General features: G+C 38.4%; 1 protein-coding gene across 1 annotated transcript in view; it reads left to right on the forward strand.

Annotated features, from left to right (window-relative positions):
• Positions 1 to 25,498, forward strand: part of LOC107290209 (collagen alpha-1(XI) chain-like) — a 124,777-nt gene that overhangs the window by 74,426 nt on the left and 24,853 nt on the right. The window contains exons 23-45 of the mRNA XM_029284705.1: positions 2,045 to 2,098; positions 4,145 to 4,189; positions 4,675 to 4,728; positions 5,035 to 5,079; positions 5,312 to 5,365; positions 7,377 to 7,421; positions 9,404 to 9,457; positions 13,167 to 13,274; positions 13,564 to 13,617; positions 13,706 to 13,759; positions 15,010 to 15,054; positions 16,138 to 16,191; positions 16,865 to 16,909; positions 17,298 to 17,351; positions 19,634 to 19,687; positions 20,639 to 20,692; positions 21,764 to 21,871; positions 22,268 to 22,357; positions 22,773 to 22,826; positions 23,100 to 23,207; positions 24,516 to 24,623; positions 24,889 to 24,942; positions 25,141 to 25,194. Of these exons, the coding sequence (XP_029140538.1) occupies positions 2,045 to 2,098; positions 4,145 to 4,189; positions 4,675 to 4,728; positions 5,035 to 5,079; positions 5,312 to 5,365; positions 7,377 to 7,421; positions 9,404 to 9,457; positions 13,167 to 13,274; positions 13,564 to 13,617; positions 13,706 to 13,759; positions 15,010 to 15,054; positions 16,138 to 16,191; positions 16,865 to 16,909; positions 17,298 to 17,351; positions 19,634 to 19,687; positions 20,639 to 20,692; positions 21,764 to 21,871; positions 22,268 to 22,357; positions 22,773 to 22,826; positions 23,100 to 23,207; positions 24,516 to 24,623; positions 24,889 to 24,942; positions 25,141 to 25,194 (1,449 nt within the window). The remainder of the gene's footprint in view (positions 1 to 2,044; positions 2,099 to 4,144; positions 4,190 to 4,674; positions 4,729 to 5,034; positions 5,080 to 5,311; positions 5,366 to 7,376; positions 7,422 to 9,403; positions 9,458 to 13,166; positions 13,275 to 13,563; positions 13,618 to 13,705; positions 13,760 to 15,009; positions 15,055 to 16,137; positions 16,192 to 16,864; positions 16,910 to 17,297; positions 17,352 to 19,633; positions 19,688 to 20,638; positions 20,693 to 21,763; positions 21,872 to 22,267; positions 22,358 to 22,772; positions 22,827 to 23,099; positions 23,208 to 24,515; positions 24,624 to 24,888; positions 24,943 to 25,140; positions 25,195 to 25,498) is intronic.

Genomic DNA, 25,498 nt, shown 5'->3' on the forward strand with positions numbered 1-25,498 from the left:
GGCGAGCAATTAAGCCTATCTAGCAAGCAAGGATGATGTATTCACAATATAAGAGAATATACAGTATGTTGTCAGAGTTGAATTGTGGAATCCTTGGTGCTCTCTGAGCGTAGCTGTTTGCTTGCAGATGTTTTATTACCCAACTAAGTAACATCATCAGTGCACTCACAGTATATAAATATTAAACACAAACTAGTATCCACTTTGATTTCCTGCTGTAATACTTTATATTGATCCAATCTACCCTGCCACATCACCCCCAAAGGTTAAGTAAACTGGTCCTGATGTAGCCCTCCAGAGGTCAAGTAGACTGGAAGGCAGTCAGCCATGGTCAAGTCTGTAGGAAATAGGAAGTTGTTCCTACTCCCATTGCTTTTTTGTCTTTGGTCATTCTGTTTCTGTTTACGTAAAGAAATATCTCTGAAATGATGACCCGACAGGTCACAGGTTGCCTAGTTCAATCTAAGAATCTTCTGAGAAGATTCTTCTAGAGCAGAACCTGAGAATATATCAATCTTCACACCAGCCATTGAAGTTTGATTTAGTAGACTAATTTTAAAGGGGACAAGATATAACATAAATGGAGTTCCAGTCTGGCTAGAATGTTACTGTCCTGATCCAAATGCTATTTTTTTAAAATAAATTACTTTAATTGAAGAATGCAGCTCATCCTATTTTCTTTTACAGTATATATGTGTATCTTGTAGAAATATAAGGGAAGTGGCTATATTCATAAACAGTGGAAATGTGATGTAGTGGATTTTTTTAAAAAAAAAAAAAATAAGCATGGCAGTTTAATTCATGAAGAAAAAAAGATATAATTTAAATATTCCATGTTATAATCTGGAAAATTATATGTTTCCAAATATTACTAGCATAAAATAGTCTTCAATTAAATAGAATTTTTCTAAAGCCATATTTTGCTCATATCATCCAATTCTTTTCCAATGCAAAACAAGGTCTACTTAAAATCAAGACAACCAATTTTGTAAATCTGGGTTTCTCTTTTGTCTTCAGTGTCCTTGGAAGGACATTTTTAAGTACTGTCATTTGTTCTGAAGTTGAAGTTATGTTTGTTCCTTCAGCAATTTAAATCTTTTGCTGGATTTGCCATGTGAACAGAACATTTGATCTTTTACTCCCTTTTATTTTAACCGAAGGAAAGTAGAAATTAAAAAAAAATGGTAAAGAAAAATTAAAAATGCAGCAGATTGTAATAAGCATACATGTTTTTGAAATATCTTAAAAACAATATACTTCTAAACTTTAGGCCTGTGCTAAGCACATCTGGTTTTGTTTCTCATATTTATTTGTTCAGTGCAACAAAATACAGGGAAGAAATTATGTAAAGGGTCTCAAGAGTCTGTTAGTATGTCTGTCTATCTTTCTATTATTAGGACCCAGAACAGATTCAAAAAGGGCTAAATTTTGTGTGCTAGGAGAACCAATCAAAGAACATTTGAATTGAACAATGGATTAAATTGGGGCTGGGGTGGGGATATCTAATATATCCTTATGGGAGGGGCGGTTGGCCAGCAGTTTGGAATGCTGCCAGTTCCCCATTCTAAACCTGATGGTGAAGTCCAACAATTACTGGGATAGAATGAAAATAAACGTTAATGCTTTTTCAATTATACTCTTCCATACTGAATCATGAACGATAGTTTTCCACAACAAATAGATATGTGCAATCTGTATTCGCATAGGAGAAGAGGGTTTGTTTGCTTACTTACTTACAATAAAATGTTTATACCATGATTCTCAGCCAAACTTTTAATCCTAAGAAACGTACTGCAAACAAAGCCTAGTCCTCAATGAAGAATTAAGAAGTAAGACACAATACCCTAGCATCAGAGCATTGGTTTCCCAAAAGCTTTAGAAACTGGATCTTGACCTTCTCCAGATGTTTCATTCTTCAAGTCTCTGCCCTCTCCACCTTAGTAATTTTACTCATTGTGTCACAGCTGTTGTCTCTTCCATTATGACCTATGTAAGCATGTATATGCACTGAACATTGGCTGACTTTAGGGTTCTCTATCTTCAGGGCATTCCAGGTGAACCAGGCCCATCTGGGCAACAAGGAAACCCTGGATCTCACGTGTGTATTTTCTTTGCATGTACATGTGGAAGGCTGGGATGTAGAGGGTGGGGATAAACATGAGCAGGTCATTTGCTGGTGAGTCTGTTAAAAAAAACAAACAGGGAGGAGAGTATTACATGCATGATTACAATTTTTGTTACTTTAGTGAAATGTGCCAGTTAACCTTTTTTTCAATCATTATTATATTGTTAATATTCTCCAATCTCCATGTGGGCTATTATTAACCCCAGGAGGACAGTTCCCACTAGTGTCTAATTTGATTCTGACTGTGAAGTTTATTATCAACTGGGTTCATAGGGTAAGGACAGGTACAATATAAAAATAGTTTGGAAAATATTAAAGTACTAACTTCATCCGACTGTGGTAGGGAGGCAGATCAGCACATTGAATAGTCATGTTACTTGTTTCATCTATATCAATGCAGGGTAAAGTGCACCTAGTTAATTTTAATTATGTCATCCAAATAGACCATATTTCTGTGTCTGATCATCAACCTTAACATGGAAACTTTAAAAAAAACGAGCATTAAGAGAGAAGCTTGTGCTGTGCAGTTCTTTGAAGAGATGTTTCACTTTCTTGATAATGGAAGTGAAACACTCCCTCAAAATTGCCCAAAGAAGCAATATCGTTCACTTGCATCTAAGAACAAATGAAGTAGCCATGTTGTCTTCTCTTGCTGTCCTTCAGAACCCATTTCTGCCATCTCCTACAGAACTCATCCAATGGGAGAACGCTAAAAGAAGTCTTCTTCAAAAAACTAAAAGAAATGGCTAAGGAGCTTTCTTCTACTATCTACTTCTTCTAGGAAGTGCTTCTGAGCTAGATACCTTCAGCAAATGCTATAGGAATGTCTAGCTTGGAATGTCCTTGGTGTACAGATGGTCTTCACTTAATGATGGCATTTAACAACTGGGACCAGCAATTCCATCGCTAAGCAACACGATCGTAAAGCATGACATTACATGACTGCACCAGCTTAACAACAGCAGTTCCATAACTAGGCAAATTCCACGTTTATTAAACACAGTGTCACTTGGTTGCCTTTTGCAACTTCTTGGCAGCTTACCCGGTGATTTTGCTTGTCAGAAGCCAGTGATGAAGATCTCAAGTGGTGTTCATTTGACCACAGGATGCTGCAACATCATAACTGCAAGCCAGGTACCAAGTACCTGATGTGGCTATGGAAGCACTGTGACAGTTACAACTATAAGGAACCATTGTAAGACTTCTCATTCAGTCCCATCAAAACTTTGAGGATGGCCTGTATGCAAAAGGACTTCTGGATTGGCTAGGTTTGAAGGAATTTCAGGCAGTCCTAAAGCATTTACTCTGGGTCACTTGCCAAAACCTTTTGTTCGTGGTTTAGAGAAGGCAAGCAGCATGTTCTCTGCAGCACTCATCAGAGGAGACAAATAATTTGGGGGAGGCATTGCTTGCCTCCTCCTGTGGCAAATGCTATGTAGCAGGCATCACTTAGGTTCTTCAGAATATTTAGTAAAAATTTGCAGGGTACAAATCTCCAGATCTGCATCACACACCAGAAGTAGGCAACTGAGTTCACTCAGCATGCCCAGAATATTTTGTCTAAAAAGTTCTGGATAGTTTCTGTACATGCTGCAGGCAATCCAGAAGAGATGGCTGAAAGTAACTTTATCTTTTTTTTCTAGTATAAATTGATTTGAGACAACCAAATTGCTAGAGCAAAGTGATTACATTACCTCTGCAGTGAAAACTATTTCATCAGAGAAAGAAACTAATCAATGCTCTGCAAATTTCTGCACAAAATATGGCGGTGTGTGTGTGTGTGTGTGTGTGTGTGTGTGTACCATTAAGAATTTATCTTTTCAGGGAAATAGATATATTGGAACTGAAAGGACATTTCCAAGATAGTCCCAGGACTTTGAAAACAATAACTATGCCTTATCCAGAGAAATGATGATGATGATGATGATGATGATGATGATGATGATGATGATGATGATGATGATGATAATTCTTGTAAATTGTCACATTTCTCCACTCTGCTTGGTTTTTCTCCCCTAGGGTTTGCCCGGTCCTCAGGGCCCCATTGGGCTTCCAGGAGAAAAGGTGAGATGGAATTAGGGAGTGTCTAACTGAGTGGAAGAATTAGAACTAGGCTGAAAATCCCAAGTTTCAGGGTAGTTATAGCAGCAGGCATCAGAGTTCTACCACTGGGATCTAATGCAAAAGACTGCTGTGCAGAGAAATTTGTTTTAACCACCAAGATCAATGTGATTTTGTAGCACTTCCACCTAATAATCCTCCAAGATTTCTTTATTTCAGCCGTGTAATATATGGTGGGAGAGGATTACATTTTGTTGCTGATTTTGTTTCTGTAGTTTGGAAGAAAAAGTCCAGCTTAAATCTGGTACAAATTCCTCAGAAATCTGCCAGTGGCTCCCAATCTGCACTCCTACTCTGTCAGCATATCCTTAGTCACATGTTTGACAGGAGATATGAGAACAGATAGAACTATATCACTCAATCCATTGTCACAATTCAGATTGTCCTACCCAGCTTTCTGATCATCTCCCCGCACTTTCTTTTCATAGGGTCCACCAGGAAAACCAGGAATACCAGGACTGGCTGGAATGGATGGACCTCTGGTAAATGCCAACATTATTAAAATCTTCATGAACATGGTACTCAAAGATGAAACCAGGCCAGTTTTCCATATTTTACTATATATAGACAATACATTAATATCTGAGAAGAGGTGAATGATGTAAACATGTAGAGATCTACACTTGGAATGGTACATTATGCCCGGAAGAAAACCTAGCTCCATGCCTTCTCTTTTCTATTGACCAATATACTTTCCTCGTGCAACTGCTTCATTGTGGTGAAGTACATTGAAGCAAGCATTCATAATACAGTTACTTCACAAGACTGTCTCTTCTATTGCTTTACAGGGGCACCCTGGAAGAGAAGGGCCAGCTGGAGAGAAAGGAGTTCAGGTAAAAAGAAAGAAAAAAGCCTGCATCTGATAGGCAGAATTAAAGCTTGCTATAGAGGCATATAAAATATTTACTCTAGAAAAGGGACTTTTTTTCCAATCTCTCATCTTTTTCCCAATGCAAAAAAATTCCAAATCTTCAGAAACAGTTGGATTTAGGGACTTTAAGATTGCAGCAAGGGTGGGAAGGGAGGCTGCCTGACAAACCTGTTTTAAATGTCTTTCTCCTTCAGGGTCCATCTGGTGCAGCAGGGCCAGTTGGTTATCCAGGTCCACGAGGAGTCAAGGTAAAGAGATACCACTTTCCGTCATTTTTCACGAATAAACATTTGGACTGAAATTTCTTCTCTTTCTCTCTTTCTCTCTCTCTCTCTCTCTCTCTCTCTCTCTCTCTCTCTCTCTCTCTCTCTCTCTCTCTCTCTCTCTCTCTCTCTCTCTCTCCCTCCCTCCCTCCCTCCCTCCCTCCCTCTCCTCTCTCTCTCTCCTCTCTCTCTTTCTCTCTCCTCTTTCTCTCTCCCTCACTCTCTCTCTTTCCTCTCTCTTTCTCTCTCTCTCTCTCTCTCTCTCTCTTTCTCTCTCTCTCTCTTTCCTCTCTCTCTTTCTCTCTCTCCCTCCCTCTCTCTCTCTCTTTCCTCTCTCGCTCTCTCTTTCTCTCTCTCCCTCTCTCTTTCTCTCTCCCTCTCTTTCCTCTTCCCCCCCTCTCTCCAGCCTCCCTTTATTGCCAGTCTATTTTTAATTATTTATATATTCATGAAATCAATATACATAGCTACCTAGTTGACCTGGCCAGGGTGGAGTACACAATTAGAAACAGCAAATAACAACAACTACAAGAATACAGTAAAATATAGTAAAATACATTGCACCAAAGGCTATGTCAAACAAAGAAACAATCAAGATGGGGTACAAAATCTTCCAATTCTGTCCCAGGGGAAGAAAAACAGGTATTTGGAAAGTATCTGAAAAGAAGGGAGGGTCAGGCCACCTGGATCTCAAGGGGATGGTGTTCCATAGGCATAGTGACAGAAAAAGGATGTCTCCTGGGTCCTGCTAGAGGATACTAGTTAAGTGAGAGGACTTGGACCTAAAGCCCCAACACATACGCCATTCTTGTCAGATATTATCAGAGAGGGGAAAAAATTGAAGACAGACAGTCCCGCAGACTCTGTTTCACTAAGGAGTTTGTAGATAACAACCAGCATCTTGAATTGTACCTGGAAGACTACTGGTAACCAACATAGCTTGCAAATACTATACTTGTGATGTTATATGGATGCACTGAGGTGTGCTCATAACTACTTACGCATTTGCATTTTTTGAGTGGTTTTCAAGGGCAGCTGCATGTAGATTTACAGTATTACAGTAGTTCATACGTGAGATGATTAAAGTATAAATCACTGTGAGTAGAGTCTCCTGATTCAGAAATGGGCATAATTGCTGCACAAGATGAATTCATGCAAAAACTCTCCAAGCCAGGGTTGCTACCTGCTATTAACATAAATGTCTATGGAGATTCTCAGTCATCCAGATCATGGTTGTTCCAAAGGTGCTTTTTTTGAAAAGGCAACTGGACTTTGTTTTTCCTTGAAGATGTTTTGCTTCTCATTCAAAAAGCTTGAACTGAAGATGCGTCTTGAATGAGAAGTAAAATGTCTTCAGGGAAAAACCAAGTCCAGTTGCCTTTTGAAAAAAGCATCTCTGGAATGCTCTTAACATACCATCCGTGAGTCTAGGAGGGCCCCTAAACTGAGCAAAAACCCTGTTTGAGCTAGTGCAATCCCATCCAGAACCAAAGATGGATAGTCTCGTGATCCAGGTAAAATCCACAGTCGCTTGGTCTGGCTAAAGTTTGGTTTGAGCCTGTTCTCCTCCATCCAGACCTCCCCAACCGCCAGACTTTGAAACAGAATCTCAATGGCATTGCTCAGCCAGCCAAGGTTTGAGTTGTAGTATGATATCCAACCCTATGCTAATGGATGACTTAAGTGAGCAACCTCCAGTAGAAGCCAAGCAGAGGCAAGAACACCCAAAGAAGGTCATCTAAAAGTCAGATGATGGCTGCAGCCATGCAGTCAAAGCTTGCCTTGTCCTAAAAGTTGAATGCTTTTCTTCACAGCAAAGAACTGAACTGTCAACCTTCAGAATTTAATAGTCACTGCTTGGACCTACCTTTCTGTGTGTAGCCATTCACAGCATGTAGCTTCTTGCCTGTAATCAAGGCTTCTATATCAAAATAAATGTTTAAAGTTGGTTTCTATTTAAAAAAAATTACCTTATCATTGTTTTCCTTTTCCATAGGGGGCCTTTGGAATAAGGGGCCTCAAAGGCAGCAAAGGTGAGAAGGTACGTCTCTGAGGAGAGTACAAGGTAATATCAGAGAATGGGTTCCATAGATTTCATCAAATTTAAGAGAGCATTTCACTGCTCCTGCTTTCTCTGTGTTGCTAACATGCTATTCTAGAACAGATCACGAACATTTAACTGGAGTAAGTGGAACAGGTATTACATCTTTTGACCTTCTTCCAATGCAGAAATTGTGGCATGCACTTGATCTGAGTGTTGAGGTTCCATCTGGGTATAAAGCCTTAAAAAGTAGTTCTTTTGAATTTTTATGTTAGTTTCTAGATTGCAACAAATTAAAATTTAGAGTTGGGTAATAAAGTAACTTTGTTAGGATCAATTCACCCACACATCTTGATACGATACGATACGATACGATACGATACGATACAATACAGACCAATATCTGTAACTCAGGTGTAGGATGAGGGTGAATGTTCATTCTCCAAGCTTGTGGGTTGGTTTCTGAACATTTCGTTACAAGTCTAGGTAACATCTTCAATGGCGTTTAGGGGATGTTAGTGTCAGTGTTCTGTTTATAAGGGCTTCAGGTTTGGGTGTGTCTTGTAATGGCTCAAGTATGAGTCATCAGTGAGAGACTTGTGATGGGTCTTGTGATGGAGAGGTTACATCAAGTCAGGGTATTTGGGAGGTGAACTGCTGAGAGGGGCTTGCGTGGGTTGGTTGAGGGTCGGTGTTGTCTCTGGCTGGCTGTGCAATTGATTTGGATTCTGAGGGGTTCGTAGGCTGGCTGTAGGCTGATGTGTCTGTTGGTGGAATTGCTTGTGGAATGCCAGGCTTCGATGAACTCACAAGCAGGGTGGGTGGTAGTGTGGTCGATGATTATAGTGTTGCTCCAATCGAACTGGTGTTGTTTGGTGTTGGTGTGGGTAGAAATTAAGGATTTGGGATCGTGACATTTGACTGGTTGGCAGTGGTACTTAGCCTGGTAACAAAACATTTGGAAACCAACCCACAAGCTCAGAGAACAAATCTTCACCCTCAAATACATACATACATACATACATACATACATACATACATACATACATACATACATACCGGAGCAGAAAAATATTCTGGTTATCAGCTAGAGATGATTTAGATAGAATAGAATAGAATAGAATAGAATAGAATAGAATAGAATAGAATAGAATAGAATAGAATAGAGCTGGAAGGGACCTTGGAGGTCTTCTAGTCCAGCCCCCTGCTCAAGCAGGAGAACCTATACCATCTCAGACATGACTGTCTAGCCTTAAAAACCTCCAGGGATGGAGCTCCCACGATTTCTGAAGGCAAGCTGTTCCACTGGTTAATTGTCCTCACTGTCAGGAAGTTTCTCCTTAATTCCAGGTTGCTTCTCTCTTTGTTCAGTTTCCAACCATTGTTTCTTGTCCTGCCCTCTGGTGCTTTGGAGAATAATGTGACCCTCTCTTCTTTGTGGCAGCCCCTCAAGTACTGGAACACTGCTATCATGTCTCCCCTATTTCTTCTTTTCTTTAGACTAGCCAGACCCAAGTCCTGCAGATGACCTGGATAATATTTTATAGCAAAATATTGTCCACATTTGAAATTCATCCAAATTTTAGAATCTCCTTTCCTAATATAATTCAGTATGTTGATATCTGGTTTTGAAAGATTTCTTTTCAGTATTATCTTTGAAGTTCTGACTAACAAATTATTTCTTTATAGTTTAAAATCCTTATATTCAGACAGTAAGGTATAACTGATAGATTGACAAGAGAATATAATTTCAGATTCAGGCAGAGACATTTTAACTAGCAAGTCTACTAGACAACTGTTCCTGTCTTTAGAAATATTTATGTTCTTTTTTTTTAGGAGGGGGCAAAAGTTAAAAATGTAGATTTGAAGTAAAATGAATTTTGCACACCATTAAAGCATATGATTCTTCCTTTATATTTCAGCAGTAAAATAAGATTGACATTTTTATTATTCTCATGTTTTGACCTTTCATGGGTTCCTAGGGTGAAGATGGATTCCCCGGCTTCAAAGGTGATATGGGGCCCAAAGGTGATCGGGTGAGCAATATTCTTCCCAATATTCCCAGTATGAAATATGTCAGGAAGCTTTTAAAAGAAGGCATGAACCACCACTGAGGCTTTAGAAATTCATTCCTTACTGTTAGCATTTATGGTTGATTTTATTACACAATTTTAAATAGAAGATAAAACCAACAAAAACCAGTATAAAGTAAAGGAAAAGGGAAAAGACAAAAGTACAAAAAGAAAAGATAAAAAGAAATTGAAGCCTCCCAGTTCTTTTGCAAAAAATACAAGTATGATTACAAAATTATCCATTACTCTATGTTCACAAAAAGAAAAATTCTCTTTTTAATATCACCTAGTTATTTTCTAATCACAAAAACCACAAATCATTTTTTTCTGTATAATGCAAAAAGTCTGTAAGTCAGCCATAAATGTAGATGTTTCCTTTTCTCTAATCAAATAAGCTAATCTAGGTACATCTGCAGGTTCCACCATCTTCATCAATCATTCCTATGTTGTTGGTAGTGTCAGGTATTTTCACTTTTGAGCATATAATAGTCTCATTGCATTTGTTATATATGAAACAAAATTTCCATGACTTTTTTCTAGTTGCCTGTCCATTAATCTCAAAGAAAAGCTTCTCATTTCAATGTTACTTTAATCTTTAAAATTTTCTGAATTAATATATGTATGCAACATTTTTTGACTGTTTTTACACATCCACCATAAAATGTCCTTTGATGATGTTCCCATTTTCAACAAAGATTCAAAGTAGCTTTATGCATTCTATACAATTTCTCTGGTGACAAATGCCAATGATATATTATTTTATAAAAATCCTCTTTAAAATTAGAAACCGATGTAGATTTCAATCCCATGAAAAAATGAAGCCTCTACCTATTAAAAATAATTGTTCAAGGAAGAATCTTTCATCCCAATATTAGAAATCCGGAAGGAATTTTTCTTTTTGGAAAATTTTTGTAACACAAGACAAGGATTCTCCATCCTGGCATTAGATACTATCAAATAAATAAAATTACCAGTTCAATAATGTTCTTTTACATTACTTTCACAACTGTGTGTTTTTTTTCAAATTTAAATTTGGTAAATAGTGGGAGGGGAGCATTTATAGAAGGAGACCGCTGTAGAGTGTAGCTTAGCCTTACACAAATTAACTGTTCACCCCCAGCAGAACCTATCTTCTTTACTCTGAGTTGGAGTTGTTTCAGAGACCAATTATAAAGAGAGAAAATAATCATGGGAAAGAAAAATTGATGGGACTTCCAGGGAGGATTCGTGGCAAAGCAGATGTCTCTGAAGGAGCAGGGGTGGCGTTCCATAGAGAGAGATGGCCAGATGGTGGCCAGCACAATTTCTCTAGAAACAGGAGAGATTGTGAGATCATCCATCTGTACTCTGGACAGGTGCTTTTTGTGAGTAGACTGTAGGAACTGAGGCATCTGCAGTTGGCTTGTGAGTTGAGCAGCTGGGACTCGAGAGAATATTTCATCAAGCTCATAGCCATAATATAGCCTTTATGGATATAACAACAACAACCACAACAACAACAACAACAACAATAATAATAATAGAGTTGGAAGGGACCTTGGAGGTCATCTAGTCCAACCCCCTGTTCAGCAGAAAACCCTATACCATTTCAGACAAATGGCTGTCCAGTCTCTTCTTAAAAACTTCCAGTGTTGGAGCATTCACTGCTTCTGGAGGCAGGTTGTTCCACTGGTTAATTGTTCTAAGTGTCAGGAAGTTTCTCCTTAGTTCTAGGTTGCTTCTCTCTTTGATTAGTTTCCATCCGTTGCTTCTTGTCCTGCCTTCAGGCGCCTTGGAGAATAGCTTGACTCCCTCTTCTTTGTGGCAGCCCCTGAGATATTGGAACACTGCTATCATGTCCCCCCTCATCCTTCTCTTCGTTAAATTATACATACCCAATTCCAGTAACTGTTCTTTATATGTTTTAGCCTCCAGTCCCCTAATCATCTTTGTTGCTCTTCTCTGTACTCTTTCTAGAGTCTCAACATCTTTTCAGTGAACTTCATTTCATAATCACTTTTGGATGCAACTTATTTACACTAAAGAGGAACTATTAGGAACCTTCAGAATGACAAATTTTAACTGTTAGTGAAAGAAGTTTTAAATGCTAGTTTAAGAATCTTAAACTTTTTTTCATTTGCAGTAAAAAGCAAAATGGTGATTAGAACTTTTGATTCAGTAAAGTAATAAATGGACTGGGATCCAGATGGATCGGAAATAAAATTTTGGAATTAATTATAAAAATCCTTCCCATAGGAAAATGCTTTTGTTCCGAATTCTTTAAAAATGGGATAGGATAGGACTATGAAGGTTGGACACTAAAGAGAACCAGAGTGAACTGAAGATTATAGTATAATTAAAGGAGAAGAACACTTAAATTTGACTAATACAACATGGATCAATACTTTAATATTTAGAGAATATCTGTGAATAATGGACCAAAAATATAATTTTAAGAGTCTCTGTCAATTATAGATAGATTGTGTTTAAAAAACTATGTGGAAGAGGAAGCTATTTAACCAGACAAGAGTGAGACTGATATGAAGGTGGATTTAAAAATGACAGGCTACAAGAACGATATGGAAAATGATGCTACACAGGATATACAAATGCAACCAGTTGATGTCTTAATACTTAAGAGGTGTATACAAAGAACAAACCAAAAGAATGACTTGGATAACTTTCCCATATTGAATTCACAAAGGAGACTTGTTAAAGTTTTGGAAAATTTTGTGAGAAGGGTCAAAGAAAAAAATGACAAGAAATCAAGCCTGAGGATATAATTAAGGGATTAAATATTAATATTGTTAAAAGTAAAAGGCAGGAATATCAAAGGTTTCTTTGATCAAAATAGATATGTTGTTATCTCTGTTAACCCTGAATGGACTTTTACTGATCAGGATTGAACAATGAGGCTATAAGGATATGTTATTATAAATGAGATGGGATATGGGAAGAAGAGATCTTTTTTTTTTTTTTTTGGTATTTAGAGAAATAGTGATAAGTTACTAAAATTGTTCATACTCATTGGAATGAAGGTGGAAGTCGCTTCTTTATATATTTGTCTTTGTCTTTACTATATTCTATGTTTTCTTACTTTACTATCTTTCCTTTCTGTTTTGTCCTTTTAGTTTTCTTAGTTTGTATTAGTTTTATTGTTTTTAAATATAATATTTAATAAAATTCACACACACACACACACACACACACACACATATATGAAGAAAAAATGATGGGTAGGTGTGAAGGGTCATCCACAGCAATCTCATTCATCGACGTTTCCCTGCAAACTCTTTGTGTGACTAAATTCTTTATATATAGCCTTGTTCATGTTCATTACCATGCACTGGCAGAACTTTGTTGTAAAGTACCTCTATTTTTCTCTTTCTAAGACCCCTGTACACAAACTAAAACAGAGAGAGAGGGAGGGAGGGAGGGAGGGAGGGAGTAAATTCCCTGATGGCCTGGGATTCATTTCCCTCTCTCCCCCATCTGAAATAAAATCATATATTTTTCCCTTTAGGAAAAAAGTGCAGTTTAGATTAGTTTCAGTAGCTATGTATACACTCCATTGTATCATTCTCAGAAATGACTGCAGTCACAATACATGAGTGTCTCTGAAGTACTGAGAACATGTTTTGAAACTAGAATTTTATAGCTATGATTGGCACAATTCTTTTAATTCTTTCAACAGGGTGATGCCGGCCAACTGGGCATACGTGGTGAGGATGGCCCTGAGGGGCTGAAAGGACAGGTGGGACCTACTGGGGAAGCAGGTCATCCTGGCCTGTCTGGTGAGAAGGTGAGGTTTTGGAACATAAGAAGCCGTTTGTCTGTCCCCTTAGTGGTCACCCTGGCATTCAACAGCTCTCAGAGTATCAAGCAGAGGTCTTCCTCATTATCCCTTGATCATAAAAGAAGAAAGAAAAAATCATGAGGCTATGTATCCAGGGCCTTTGCTCTATTACTATGTTGTGGTCCCACTGATTAATTGCAGCAGGAATTTGTTTAATTCTTTCTCCACTCACAAGAGATTGTTTAATTTCATCCCTGGGCAGATGTAGGCTCTGATCATCTCCTTTTTTCTGCAGGGCAAATTGGGGGTGCCAGGGCTGCCAGGCTATCCTGGCCGCCAAGGACCCAAGGTAAGCAGGAGGGAAGAGCTGAAGTAAAGGAAGAAATTTTGTCCCAGCCTATCCTGCCCTGCCCTCAGATTGGGTTATTTTTCCACAGGGTTCGACCGGATTCCCAGGGCCCCTAGGCCTCATTGGAGAAAAAGGCAAACGAGTGAGTGAAACCGGGAGAGAAACAGGAAATACCCCTTGAAAGAAACCATGAGGGTTTTGGTTTTTTTGCAGACTACAAAGATGGGAGAGGATATGGGAAGAGATGCGATTCAACAAAAGGGACTGTATTTTTGTATTTTGTATTTTGTATTTTTGTATTTTGTATTTTTTGTATTTTGTGTATATTATTTGTTTTTAATATGCTGTGAACCGCCCTGAGTCCTATGGGAGAAGGGCGGTATACAAATTAAAATAATAATAATAATAATAATAATAATAATAATAATAATAATAATAATAATAATAATAATAATAATAATAATAATAATAATAATAATAATAATAATAATAATAATAATAAAAAAAAAGGAAGTATGCGAACCCTTTTTTGAAGGTGCCAACTGCAGTTTAAGCGAAATGGTTATTTCCTCATCTCTCAGAGACTATTTTGCGGTCTCTTCATGAGGAGCAATTGTCAGGAGCACTTGTGGGCAAACTTGAGTTCTTTCCTTGTCCAGAAAGGAGCATATGGAACTGCATTGCAGCCTGGATCTTGCTTTCACTTACAAAAAGTAACTGCATCAGGATTTGGAGGACTGTTTGTCCTCTATCCCTTGACACATTTTATTGATTCATTTTATTTGCTACAGCAGTGCTTTTATTTGCTAATGCTCACACTTCAGCATGGATCACAGCAAGGGAGCACAGTCTGAGAAGCAGGATTACCCAATTACCAGCTGTTTTCACTGAAATGAATCAGAGAGAAATGGTTCTCTACTTTCAAATATTCCTGTTGAACGTGACATTCTAGTTTAGATCTGAAAGAATAATCCACTTTTTATTGTTGTTGTTTTTTTTTTTTATCTCATAGCACACTTGTTAGGACAAATGCTATTGAGGACAATTGCTAGCAACCATAACCAAGGGGTATAAAATAGAAACTTGCCTTAATGTTAGGCAAATTTAATTGAAGTTTATAGTTTAAGTGTCCAAATGTTTAGTATTTGGCAGATATATTTATAACAGGGCTTAGCATTTCTATTGTACGTTTCAAATTTAGATATACATTTTGGTTCTTCTGTTAATGGACAGTGATGCACATTAAAGTCCAAACTAGAGGTGACATGTGAGATAAGGGGACACCTGGGATCTTTTTGTAATGTCCCATTTAAGCCTGATAACTCTGTGTGTGTGGGAGGGGGGTTATTGAAGTCCATCTTACCCTCCTTTTCTGTTTTCCTTCTTTTCAAGGGAAAAGCTGGCCAGGCAGGACAGACTGGACCACGTGGTCCTCTGGTGAGCATTCATTTAATACAGGGGTGTCAAACTGCCGGCCCGTGGGCCGGTTTCATCATACCGGAGCCGCGCCCACCCCATTGCCGGCAATGGTGAAAAAGTTCGGATACGTCGCGCGACATCATGTGACGTCGCGAGTTTGACATGCCTGATCTAATAGATGCTTATAAAGTCCCAAAGAATTTTTTTAATGCTTATCAACAAAAAGCCAATATATATGCTGGCTAGAAGATGTCCTCTCCCCACATCCCTTCACTGAAGAACAAATTACAAGGGCACAAACATCCTGATGAGAATATTGAGACAGTAAAAAAAGGATGNTCATGTGACGTCGCGAGTTTGACATGCCTGATCTAATAGATGCTTATAAAGTCCCAAAGAATTTTTTTAATGCTTATCAACAAAAAGCCAATATATATGCTGGCTAGAAGATGTCCTCTCCCCACATCCCTTCACTGAAGAACAAATTACAAGGGCACAAACATCCTGATGAGAATATTGAGACAGTAAAAAAAGGATGTAATGAACGTTCAGCCCTCTAGGGCCACCATACTCCTTATATGACAGTGAGTAGCCCTGAGATCCGCAGCTTCTTTTCTGTCTTTCAGAGGTCGTATCAAGTGTGTGTAATGTTGTTCTTGGCTCTGAATAGAGCAAAGGAGCTCTTATATTTTCTGGAAACCCCTTATGAGGAAACTGCTTTCTGTGAATTGGGGGAATTTTAAAAATGGCTCCTGATAATAGCAAGATATTAACGGTTTATGGGACGGGCAAGGAGGAGGAGGAGGAGCATCACCTTAATTCTGTAAAGTAATATGTGTCTGACTCAGTTAAAAATCATAGTTGTTAGACTGCCCATATTTATGTAGCTGAAGGATGGGAGAAGTATCTCTTTAAATTTCACACATTTGGAGAAGATAACAGGTGCTTTTTGTTGCAACTCCCCTACCCATCACAAAAATATGTAAATAACCTATATGCTAATAGTAATCCATTTGTGTTCTGGGATCTAGGAAGCCTGGTTCAGTACCAGATTGCAATTTACAAACACCAATCTGAAACTGATATCCTTTCCCATTCTAGGGTATTTCTGGTGAACGTGGTTTGCCAGGCTCTACAGGGAAGCCAGGATCAAAGGTATGCCTGTTTGCTTTACGATGTATATGGCCTTTTACATTTCTCCATGTGCAGCTGTGGCCAGTGCTGTCTTGACAAAATTATATAACTGCATTAGAACTGAAATGGTCATTATGCATTAAATCAATCTACATAGGCAGCTATAGGTGACTAAATTACATTATACAAAAACATTGTATAGATTGCTCAGATTGTGCACGTTTCATCCAGAATTGCATGGTTTGATTTTTAAATGACCCCACACATTAAGACTAACACTATTGGCAAAACCACCCTAAAGTCCCCACAAACAGAACTAAGAAAACACTAATTTCCTTGTCTGTTGGAATATTAGCATGTATGGGAGAGGCTGATAGATGTATCTTATTTATAAAATATATCATCTACTTCCTAAGTTGCCGATTTTCCTATAAACAGAAGTTTTTTTTTTCAGTGTAACATTACCTGATACTGTCCAAAATGGTATTTTCGGAACTCTGCATCATGTGATTTATCTGACTTTGTAGATGAATAGTAGAACTCCTAGAGCTAGGCTCTGGTGATCTTTGCTATCTGCATTAATGTTATGCTGGTTTTTCTTGCTGCTGCTTTGTCAACCCTTGATGTTAATTGTAGTAAAAATCTGGAGAGGTTTTTGTTATTGTTGTTTTTTAACTAATGTTCCTTCCTCCAGGGTGACTCTGGCCATGATGGCCCCCCAGGGACTATAGGAGAAAAGGTAAGATGAATGATTAAATCCCTGCAAATGAAGGACATCTGTGGTCAGTAGTCTTTGTTCTTCCTCTGGTAAAAGTATGTCACAGGAAGAGAAGTTATGACATCATAAAGGCCATGGTATCTCTGAGGCTGTTGAAACCATGACGATATCTTCATGGATCCAATAATTTCAGAAATAGCATAATCTTTATGATGTCACGGGTTCTCTTCCTGAGATAGACTTTTGCCAAAGCAAAAAGCAAAAATCTTCACATAAAAGGTTACTTTATAGTCTGTGGGAAGAAGAACTAACTTCAGAAAATTAAACATTTACAATATGATAAATGTGAGAACGGGGAAAGCTGAATAGGAAGCTAAAATATATCACAGTAATTTTTCTTTTCCCACAGGGGCCCACTGGGCCGCAGGGATCCAATGGATTCTCCGGATCAAAGGGACCACCAGTAAGTAACCCACTATTCCTTTTGAAAAAATTTCTGTTTATCTACAGTAGATATAGAAGAGGTAAGGATCAATATCCCATAAAATAGTTGTGTATGAGAGAGCGGATTGTACTTTTTATTATTACAATCTAGCTAATAAAAATTTGCCATTTGAATTATGCATGGGGAGAATGCAAAGCCCAAGTTAAAAATAGATTGTGTATTCAAAGACTTAAGTAATCAATAGACATACTGTTCATTACAGGACATCTGTAAGTAAATAAACTGATTGTTACAGAATTTCAGTCTTGGTGGCATTGTATTTTTACTTGCAAAATAAAAGAGTTTGGGTCTACTTTACTGCAAAATGATAGTCTGGATAATTGGTTGTTAGGCTTATAAGGTTGGATGCCTGCCTGCCTGCCTGGGACTAGAATTGCTTTTGTAAGGTATACAGGATACGTAAAACTTCAGAGGCCTAAAATATTACCACCAGTGTCAGATTTTGCAGAATCCAAAGTATGGCATTTGAGCTAAGGAAACATGACCATGTTTGAATCCCATTCTTTTATTTTTTTTTTGTTGCCATGGGCATTCATTTTGACCAAATTAGTTTTACCTAAAACATGTTAATTGCATAAAGAAATAGCATAAAAATGTGGGGCATATTTCTATCAAAACCGTTTAATAGCTTGACATATTCTTTTAAAAGCTGCCTGGAGGGGACCAGGTGGCAGAATTTATTATTCGATCTTCTTTAATCTTCTCTTCTTTTCAGAGCTATCTTATTCCCATCTCAGTCCCAGTAGGGGGGCTCTGGAGGGCAGTTGTCATATTTCAATCTCTTCACCCATGTTCATGATCAGAACACTTCAAAAAGTGTCATCCTTGTTTGCTCTTTGAGTACATGCAATATAGATTTCACGAACCCCAAATTTCCCAACCTTTTTTTAATTAGAAATATTGCAATCTTAAAACAATTTCATTAGGTCTGGCCCAGCATGGCTATCAATCTATACTGCATTGTGAAGTGTATTTATTTTAAAAAGTAGCACAATAGATTATACATGGCAGTTGCAACTGTAAGAGAGACCAAGTCTTCACCCATAAACTCAGTATGGATTTTCCTTCAAAGGGTCATGTATGTGTATATATGTGCAGAAAATCTCTGCATAGCCCACAAAGGAAGCCTTCTAAAGCCTTGTGTTCTCCATACACATTAAAGGAGAATTCTCATCACCCCAACTAGCATGGAGAATCTACATTGCTGGAGAAAGTAGGGCATTAGGTTAGGAAAGGTGAGAGAGATAGGTGATGTTCAAATTTTGATAAACAAACTGCTTTAGGGAAATTTCTGGGGCAGTGATATGCTTTGGGTATCCCTTGATTGGACAGGAAACATTTTGGCTTATGGATCTATTTGAAGTATTAAGTTAACAGCATGGATTCTTCCAACAAATTATTGCTAAGAGGAGGAACTCCTGTCAAAAATTGTCAGAAATTATTGTCAAGGTAATGTGATGAGACTGTTTCCCACCACACCCTCGTTCTCCTGCAACACTTCCTGCCATTCCAGCTTATCTTTATCCTTTTTTTTAGGCAACTGGTGAACCTCTAAATGTAATGCTGAGCTGCAGTCATCCACCATTTACATTTTCCAGAACTATGTTTGTTTGGGACTCTTATAAATAAAGATGATATTGGAAGCAGGCAAACTCAGAAAACAAGAAAACAAGAACCTCTTGCATTTCTGGAAAGAGAAATTCTTGAAAGCCTGCCAGAACAGTTCTCTAGATCAACTAACGCAGGGGTAGGCAACCTCGGCTGTTTTATGACTCATGGACTTCAACTCCCAGAATTCCTGAGTCAGCATAGCTGACTCAGGAATTCTGGGAGTTGAAGTCCATGAGTCAGAAAAGAGCCGAGGTTGCCTACCCCTGAACTAATATCTAGCAAAGTGTTAGCTACTTTGAGCCTCTTTCTCATGTTCTTCCCTCCCTGGGCCAAGGAAACTTTTCTATAATGGCCCAAGTCCCTCTTTTAATAGGTCTGCTTCCTTTTCTGTGTTCCAGGATCTATTCGATATTTCCTCATAAAAGCTGTCATTTCCTTTATAGTATGCCAGTTTTCCTATTGATTGATTGGTTTAGAATTAGAAGAGTTACAAATACATAAATAGTGAAATTAAGTGAGGGAAGGATCCTGACAGGCACTATATTTATTGTTTGAACACCTACCCCAATCTTTTTTTAAAAAAACAAACAAACAAATCCCCCAAAAACACAATTATTTCTGTTTGGAAGGGTCCTGTAGGAAAAGATGGTCTACCAGGACATCCAGGCCAGCGTGGTGAGCCAGTAAGTATTAATGTCAACTTTAGAATGAGCATGGCTGCAGCCATTTTTTCCTTCTCATTCTTAGTTGCCACATAGCATGGAGGGAGGGGGGTTTGCCAGGTGTTGCACTAGACAAAACAGACTTTCTCTATTCAATTTTCTCTCATGGGAACCAAGGTCATCAGCTGCTACTGAGACTGTGGGCTGGGCGTTTCATGAAAAGCCTGCCAACAAGCTGAATGGGGAAATGTAGTTGCTTGCATAGCTTTAGGGGTGGGATTTCTTAACTTTGTATTGGGGAATTGTTATGCATCTCTTCAGAGCTGGTTTCACTTTTGAAGTGCCGATACTCTGTATCAATAAATATGTTCCTTGAGGAATTTGCGAGCCTTGGAGTTCTGCTTTATTTGTCTCTGTCGATCGGAACCTTGACAATTAATGTAAATTCCTCTCAAGGTTGGTTGTTGCCACGTGGTCTGTGGATAACTGCCTCCTTTTTTTGTCTTGTTCTCCTTTACTGATTTCTTGCCTTGGAAATTTGTCTGGCTGCTTTCTCTATATTTCCTTAATGGGTTCAGCATTCTATTGTTGACTCTCCAAAATGATTTTCACTTCTCTATGAGATGAAGGGGGGGAAAAATCAGTCACACCATTTTCTCTACAAGGTGATCAGTCCTCAAAACTAAAACAGCCAACTGGGTTTCAGGTGTTGAGCATTGCATTTTGAGCATCCCTAATATTGAGTATTGCATTTTTACTTATCCAATATAACTCTTCAGATACATTGGACCAACACTTGAAATTCCCCAATGTATTTGGTCCATGGTTCCACTTGATGGAATCCTGAAACTAATCATCCAATATCTGTTTTGGGAATTGTTGGGCTCCTGGATGAGTGAACCATGAGGGAGATCTCCATTGGACTAAAATATCTTCGTTTTAGATAGTAATCTTTCTTTCTCTTTTCTATAGGGATTTCATGGCAAAACTGGCCCACCAGGGCCACCAGGTGTTGTTGGGCCACAGGTAAAGAGGTTCTTTAGTTTATGTATTCATAGTTAAAGTATATAGTCATAGTTAAAACTGGGCAGCCTTAGCTGAGATACTATCCATGTTGCTAAGGTAGCAGTAAGACCTATGTGCAAACTTGAATTATAAAATTAATGATATCTTTTTGAATTTAGTAGATACCGTGCATGAAAAATATTCCAGAGTTTCTAGCTATCACAGTAGGACATACAACAATTCTTAATCAGAGGGCCAGATCTGATCTCTGAGTGGTAGGCCCACTAGTGACAATTGCATGGTGATGTCATTGTACATTTGTTGTCTTGTTGACATCATTTGTTACAGATGCTGCAAAATTAGAGTTAATTAAGTTCAATGATGATTTCCTATGCATTTAATATTATTTAATATCCCCCCCTTCTCTAACATTAAATGTTTTGAAAATTACTGGAGGTATATATTATCCATGCTCTCACTATCTGCTTTCCAATTCTGAGACTTAAAATAAATCTTTTGAAGTAGAATTTGGGAAGTAGAAAACATAAGGAAGTAAGCTTTAGTTAAACATTAGGTAGTACTTCATAGCAAACAGAGCTAGTAGCAGTGAAATAGGCTGCTTTGGGAGGTAACTTTTTCCTTCACTGAAGCTGCTTATCTGGATAGCTTTCTGTCAAGGATACTGTAAAAAAACATCCTTCACTGAGATCTTTTATTAGCTTAAATCATGTTCAATTTTCCTTCAACTTTTATGAGTTAGTTAATATATGGATATAATAGCTACATGTTATACGTAAAACCATCAGATAGCTTAGTGTGCAAGTGTTAAGCTTTCAGTTCAGTAGTGTTGAAATACACACACACACACACACACACACCCAAATATAGTCTATGTGCATAGGAAAGAGAAGAGATTGTCTTGATTATAGTCTTCTTGAATCAATAAGGAGATGCAATGGAGATACCAGCTAAATCCTTTCAAATGCAAAATGAATGATCTGAAAGATGACCCAGAACAATACTAATATTCTTATAGTTATGTCTTATTACAACATTTAACCTGCTCTCAAAAGTATTGTATCTTCTCTACAGGGAAACACAGGAGAAACTGGCCCTATGGGGGAGAGAGGCCACCCAGGGTCCCCTGGTCCTCCTGGAGAACAAGGCCTGCCTGGTATTGCTGGTAGGGAAGGTGCCAAGGTGAGCACTTACAGGTAGCATTGTCATAAACAAGAAATGAGAGCAGGTGAAAAGGAATGGATTTTCCCAATGCTGCCAAGTGTCCCTAAACCAGTATCAGCATTGCTTTAAATGGATTGCCACATATACATCTCAGAAGAGCTGCATTTCAGTCCTAAAGAAATAACCATTCTGTATTTTTGTCATGTTCTATACAAGAATTAAGAGCTTGCTTATGCAATCTTCATTCTACAAAATCCTTTGCAGTGAGACTGTAGCAAAGCATATGCCGATCCATACACCTGGGGCCAGTAACTATAGGAAATGATTGGTTTGTCTAAAATATGGCAGGACCAATGAAGTTAGCCCAAAATTGTTAGAAGTAACTGCATAGTAAAACTAGATCTTTACTTCTAGGGTGATCCTGGACCTAGTGGCATCCCAGGCATTCCAGGTCCTCCTGGAATTAGAGGCTTCACAGGAGCCCGTGGTGCTGTTGGAGAGAAAGTAAGTCTCCAAGAAGATGGACAGGAAATGATGTGGAACTTAATAGTTATGATGGGTATGGAATAGAATAAAGGTCTATGCTGTACCAGACTAATTTAATTTAACTGGGTTATTTCGCTGGAACCACCATGTACCTCTAATTGTAATTTGCTTGGAATGAGCAGTCTAGGAGTACTGTGTTACTATGTCTTGGGGAAAAGGTTCCATGGATCAATTTCCTTACTGTTATTGGAAACCTTATGCTAGGTTAAATGAGCCTTTGGCCTGTTCAACCACAGTGAAGTTTTCCGTTCCTGCCTGCATGTTTGTGATCTAAAAGATCCCAATAGAAAAGGAGAAAGAGAATAAGGACAGAAGATGAGATGTTGGCACCTCCATGGAAAGTCATCTTCCTCTGTTTTACTTTCTATCATAGGGACCAATTGGGCTGAAAGGAGCAGAAGGGCCACCTGGTCCAGCAGGCACCATTGTAAGTAACCTAGAGTTTCCCCCTAACATCAAAAGGAAGATGAGACTTTCATTGCATGATAGAGAGAGAGGGCTTGCATATAATACCCATTATCAGTGAAGTGAAGACCCCTTTACTGCAGCAAGAGTGGACTCTTGGAGTCAAATTCTTTCTCATGATGTTGCAGCCTGAATTAATGGGGGTAACAGCAAACATTAATCAAAGGAGAGGTCTGAATTAGAGATAACTTCAGATTAGACAGATGGGGTTCATAGATTTATTCCCTCCTGACAGGGTCCTCCTGGGGAACGAGGTCCCTCTGGAGCAGCCGGAGGCATTGGACTACCGGGAAGAGGGGGTAATCCCGGACCACCTGGACCTGCAGGGGAGAAAGGAGCACCGGTATGTACAAGCCACTGCCTTGCCATTAATGATCAATTTTAAAAAAAGACATTCAAAACTCAACTAATATGCAAGATGATCTTAACCTAAAGAGCGGGTGAACTAGAAGCTTCGATAAAGGAAAGTCATCTAATGAATGCTTATTGTAGCCTTTCCCAACTTCCAGATGTGTTAGTCTACAATTCCTTCTATGTGATGGGAATCTATCCCAGCTTGTTGGAGAGCATCAGATTGGGAATCATGGCTTAGAGAAAATTTTAAGATGAAACCACAGAATCCAGGAGTTGAGTAATAATAAATCCTTAAGGTCTGATTCTTTTACTTCTAATGCAAAGAGTTTCTTTGCTCAGAACCACTTGCTTCATCCTGGGTCTGGTTTTATCCATTGTAAGATGATATAAATTCAGCCTAAGAACTGCTTTGGACCTATTGTACATTAAAAAAATGCCTTCCTCTCATTTCATTACTTTACATTTTAATCTTTGGACGGGGAACAAGACTTTGCATTTCTAAATGCAGTATGCAAAAAATTGCACTTAGCCAAGTTTTAATTAAAATTTAAAAGAGTGTCATTATCAGATTAAAATACTAATAGGAAAAAGAAAAGTGTTGCAGATAAAAATGGATTTAGGGAAGTTAAATAGCAAAAATGAATAATAGTATTAAAATGTTTTCCAGATGTCCACTCATATTATTAAGAGGTAGTACTGTGACGTTAATACTTGCCTTATAAATTGCCAATTACAGCACTTTAAGAAGCAAACTGTCCATCAGAACAGGACGACACATGAAACAGTGGCACTTATACAAGAGTTTACCTGTAATTTCCTGGTATAAATAATGTCAAAGTCAAATATCAAGATTTGTTAGACTCGAATGTGCTCATTAGGTCACGGGCTGATTTGTAAAAATTACTACATGTAAAACTGAATGGAAGAAATCTTGCCATTATCTTTTATTCCTCACATAAATTGGGAATATCAGTTGACTGGTTGCCAGCAACCTAATTTTTATGTAGCTTTGTGGCCACTTTGAGAGTTTTGTATCAGCATCCTCAGTATGAAATAACTCAGATGTAAATTTGTATGTCTATATTCTCTATATTACTTGTGGATTGCAGTGGATCTTTGGGTGCCAGTATCTACTTAATGAAACTGAGAATTCCAAAGAAAGTTTATTTCCAAAGTGTTTATAATTAAGGTATCCATTAACCACACCATTTATTTTTCTATGCATAGTAAAAATTCTTTTTTCATAACAGACACCTCTGTTCCACCCTGTACTTATGGGGTTTTTTTTTTCCCTCAGGGTGATCGAGGACCAATGGGTCCAGCTGGTCATGATGGAATCCTAGGTCCAGTGGGGCTTCCAGGCCCAGCTGGGCCTCCAGGACTTGCTGGAGAGGACGGTGACAAAGTAAGGGATCTGCGTTTTGGAGGAAATAGGCGGTGTACTGGATCCATTCGATTACATAGACCCATTTTTGTTTCCTTGGCAACACATGGCTTGGCAACTACTTTACTGAGATTTTCCTAGCAATTATTTCTATAGCTGGTTTCATTAGCCAAGATTTTAGTCAGTGGGACAAATGTTCCTGACAATAATTGCTGTAATGATGTTTTCTCTGTTGTTGTTTTTTTCTGTCCTCTGTCTCTTAATGTGTGTGTGTGTGTGTGTGTAGGGAGAAATGGGTGGCCCAGGGCAGAAGGGAAGCAAGGGCGACAAAGGAGATGCGGTGAGTTTGAAGGAGATTGCTCAAAGGCTTCGATGTAACTTCTAACAATTGCCCTTTAAACCTACTCACACATTTGCTTGCCGCTTCTTTAAGGTTACTGAGTAATTGAGATTTCTTAAAAAGATTGGAAGAGCAGGAATTCAGCACCAGGAGCAGAGAACTAAGTGTCACTGTTTCATGTGCTTTCTCTTTCAACAGGGTCCCCCAGGACCAACTGGGATCCAGGGTCCTATTGGGCATCCAGGATCTGCTGTGAGTCTTTCTTCACCCCAACATTTTTTTCTGAAACAGTATGAATTTAAGAACTTTAGTGGGTGGAAAAGCCTTCCTCTTTCTGTATTTTCCTGAGATATTTGTCATTCTTTCAAGCAAATGTATGCATCGTTTCTCTTCAAACTGTTTGTCTCTTCTATGCACCGTTCAGCTCATTTTCCTTATCCCTGTTTTCTTTAACTATTAAGATGTTCCTTCCCATAGCAATGTTTAAGATCCTGTTTGGTTAAAATGTTTTTCGTTGTATCACATTCATCCCAGATTTTTGGCTCTCTTAAAGCAA

This window comes from Protobothrops mucrosquamatus, unplaced genomic scaffold, assembly GCF_001527695.2.
Source record: "Protobothrops mucrosquamatus isolate PMUCROS unplaced genomic scaffold, P.Mucros_1.0 scaffold857, whole genome shotgun sequence".
NCBI lineage: Eukaryota > Metazoa > Chordata > Lepidosauria > Squamata > Viperidae > Protobothrops > Protobothrops mucrosquamatus.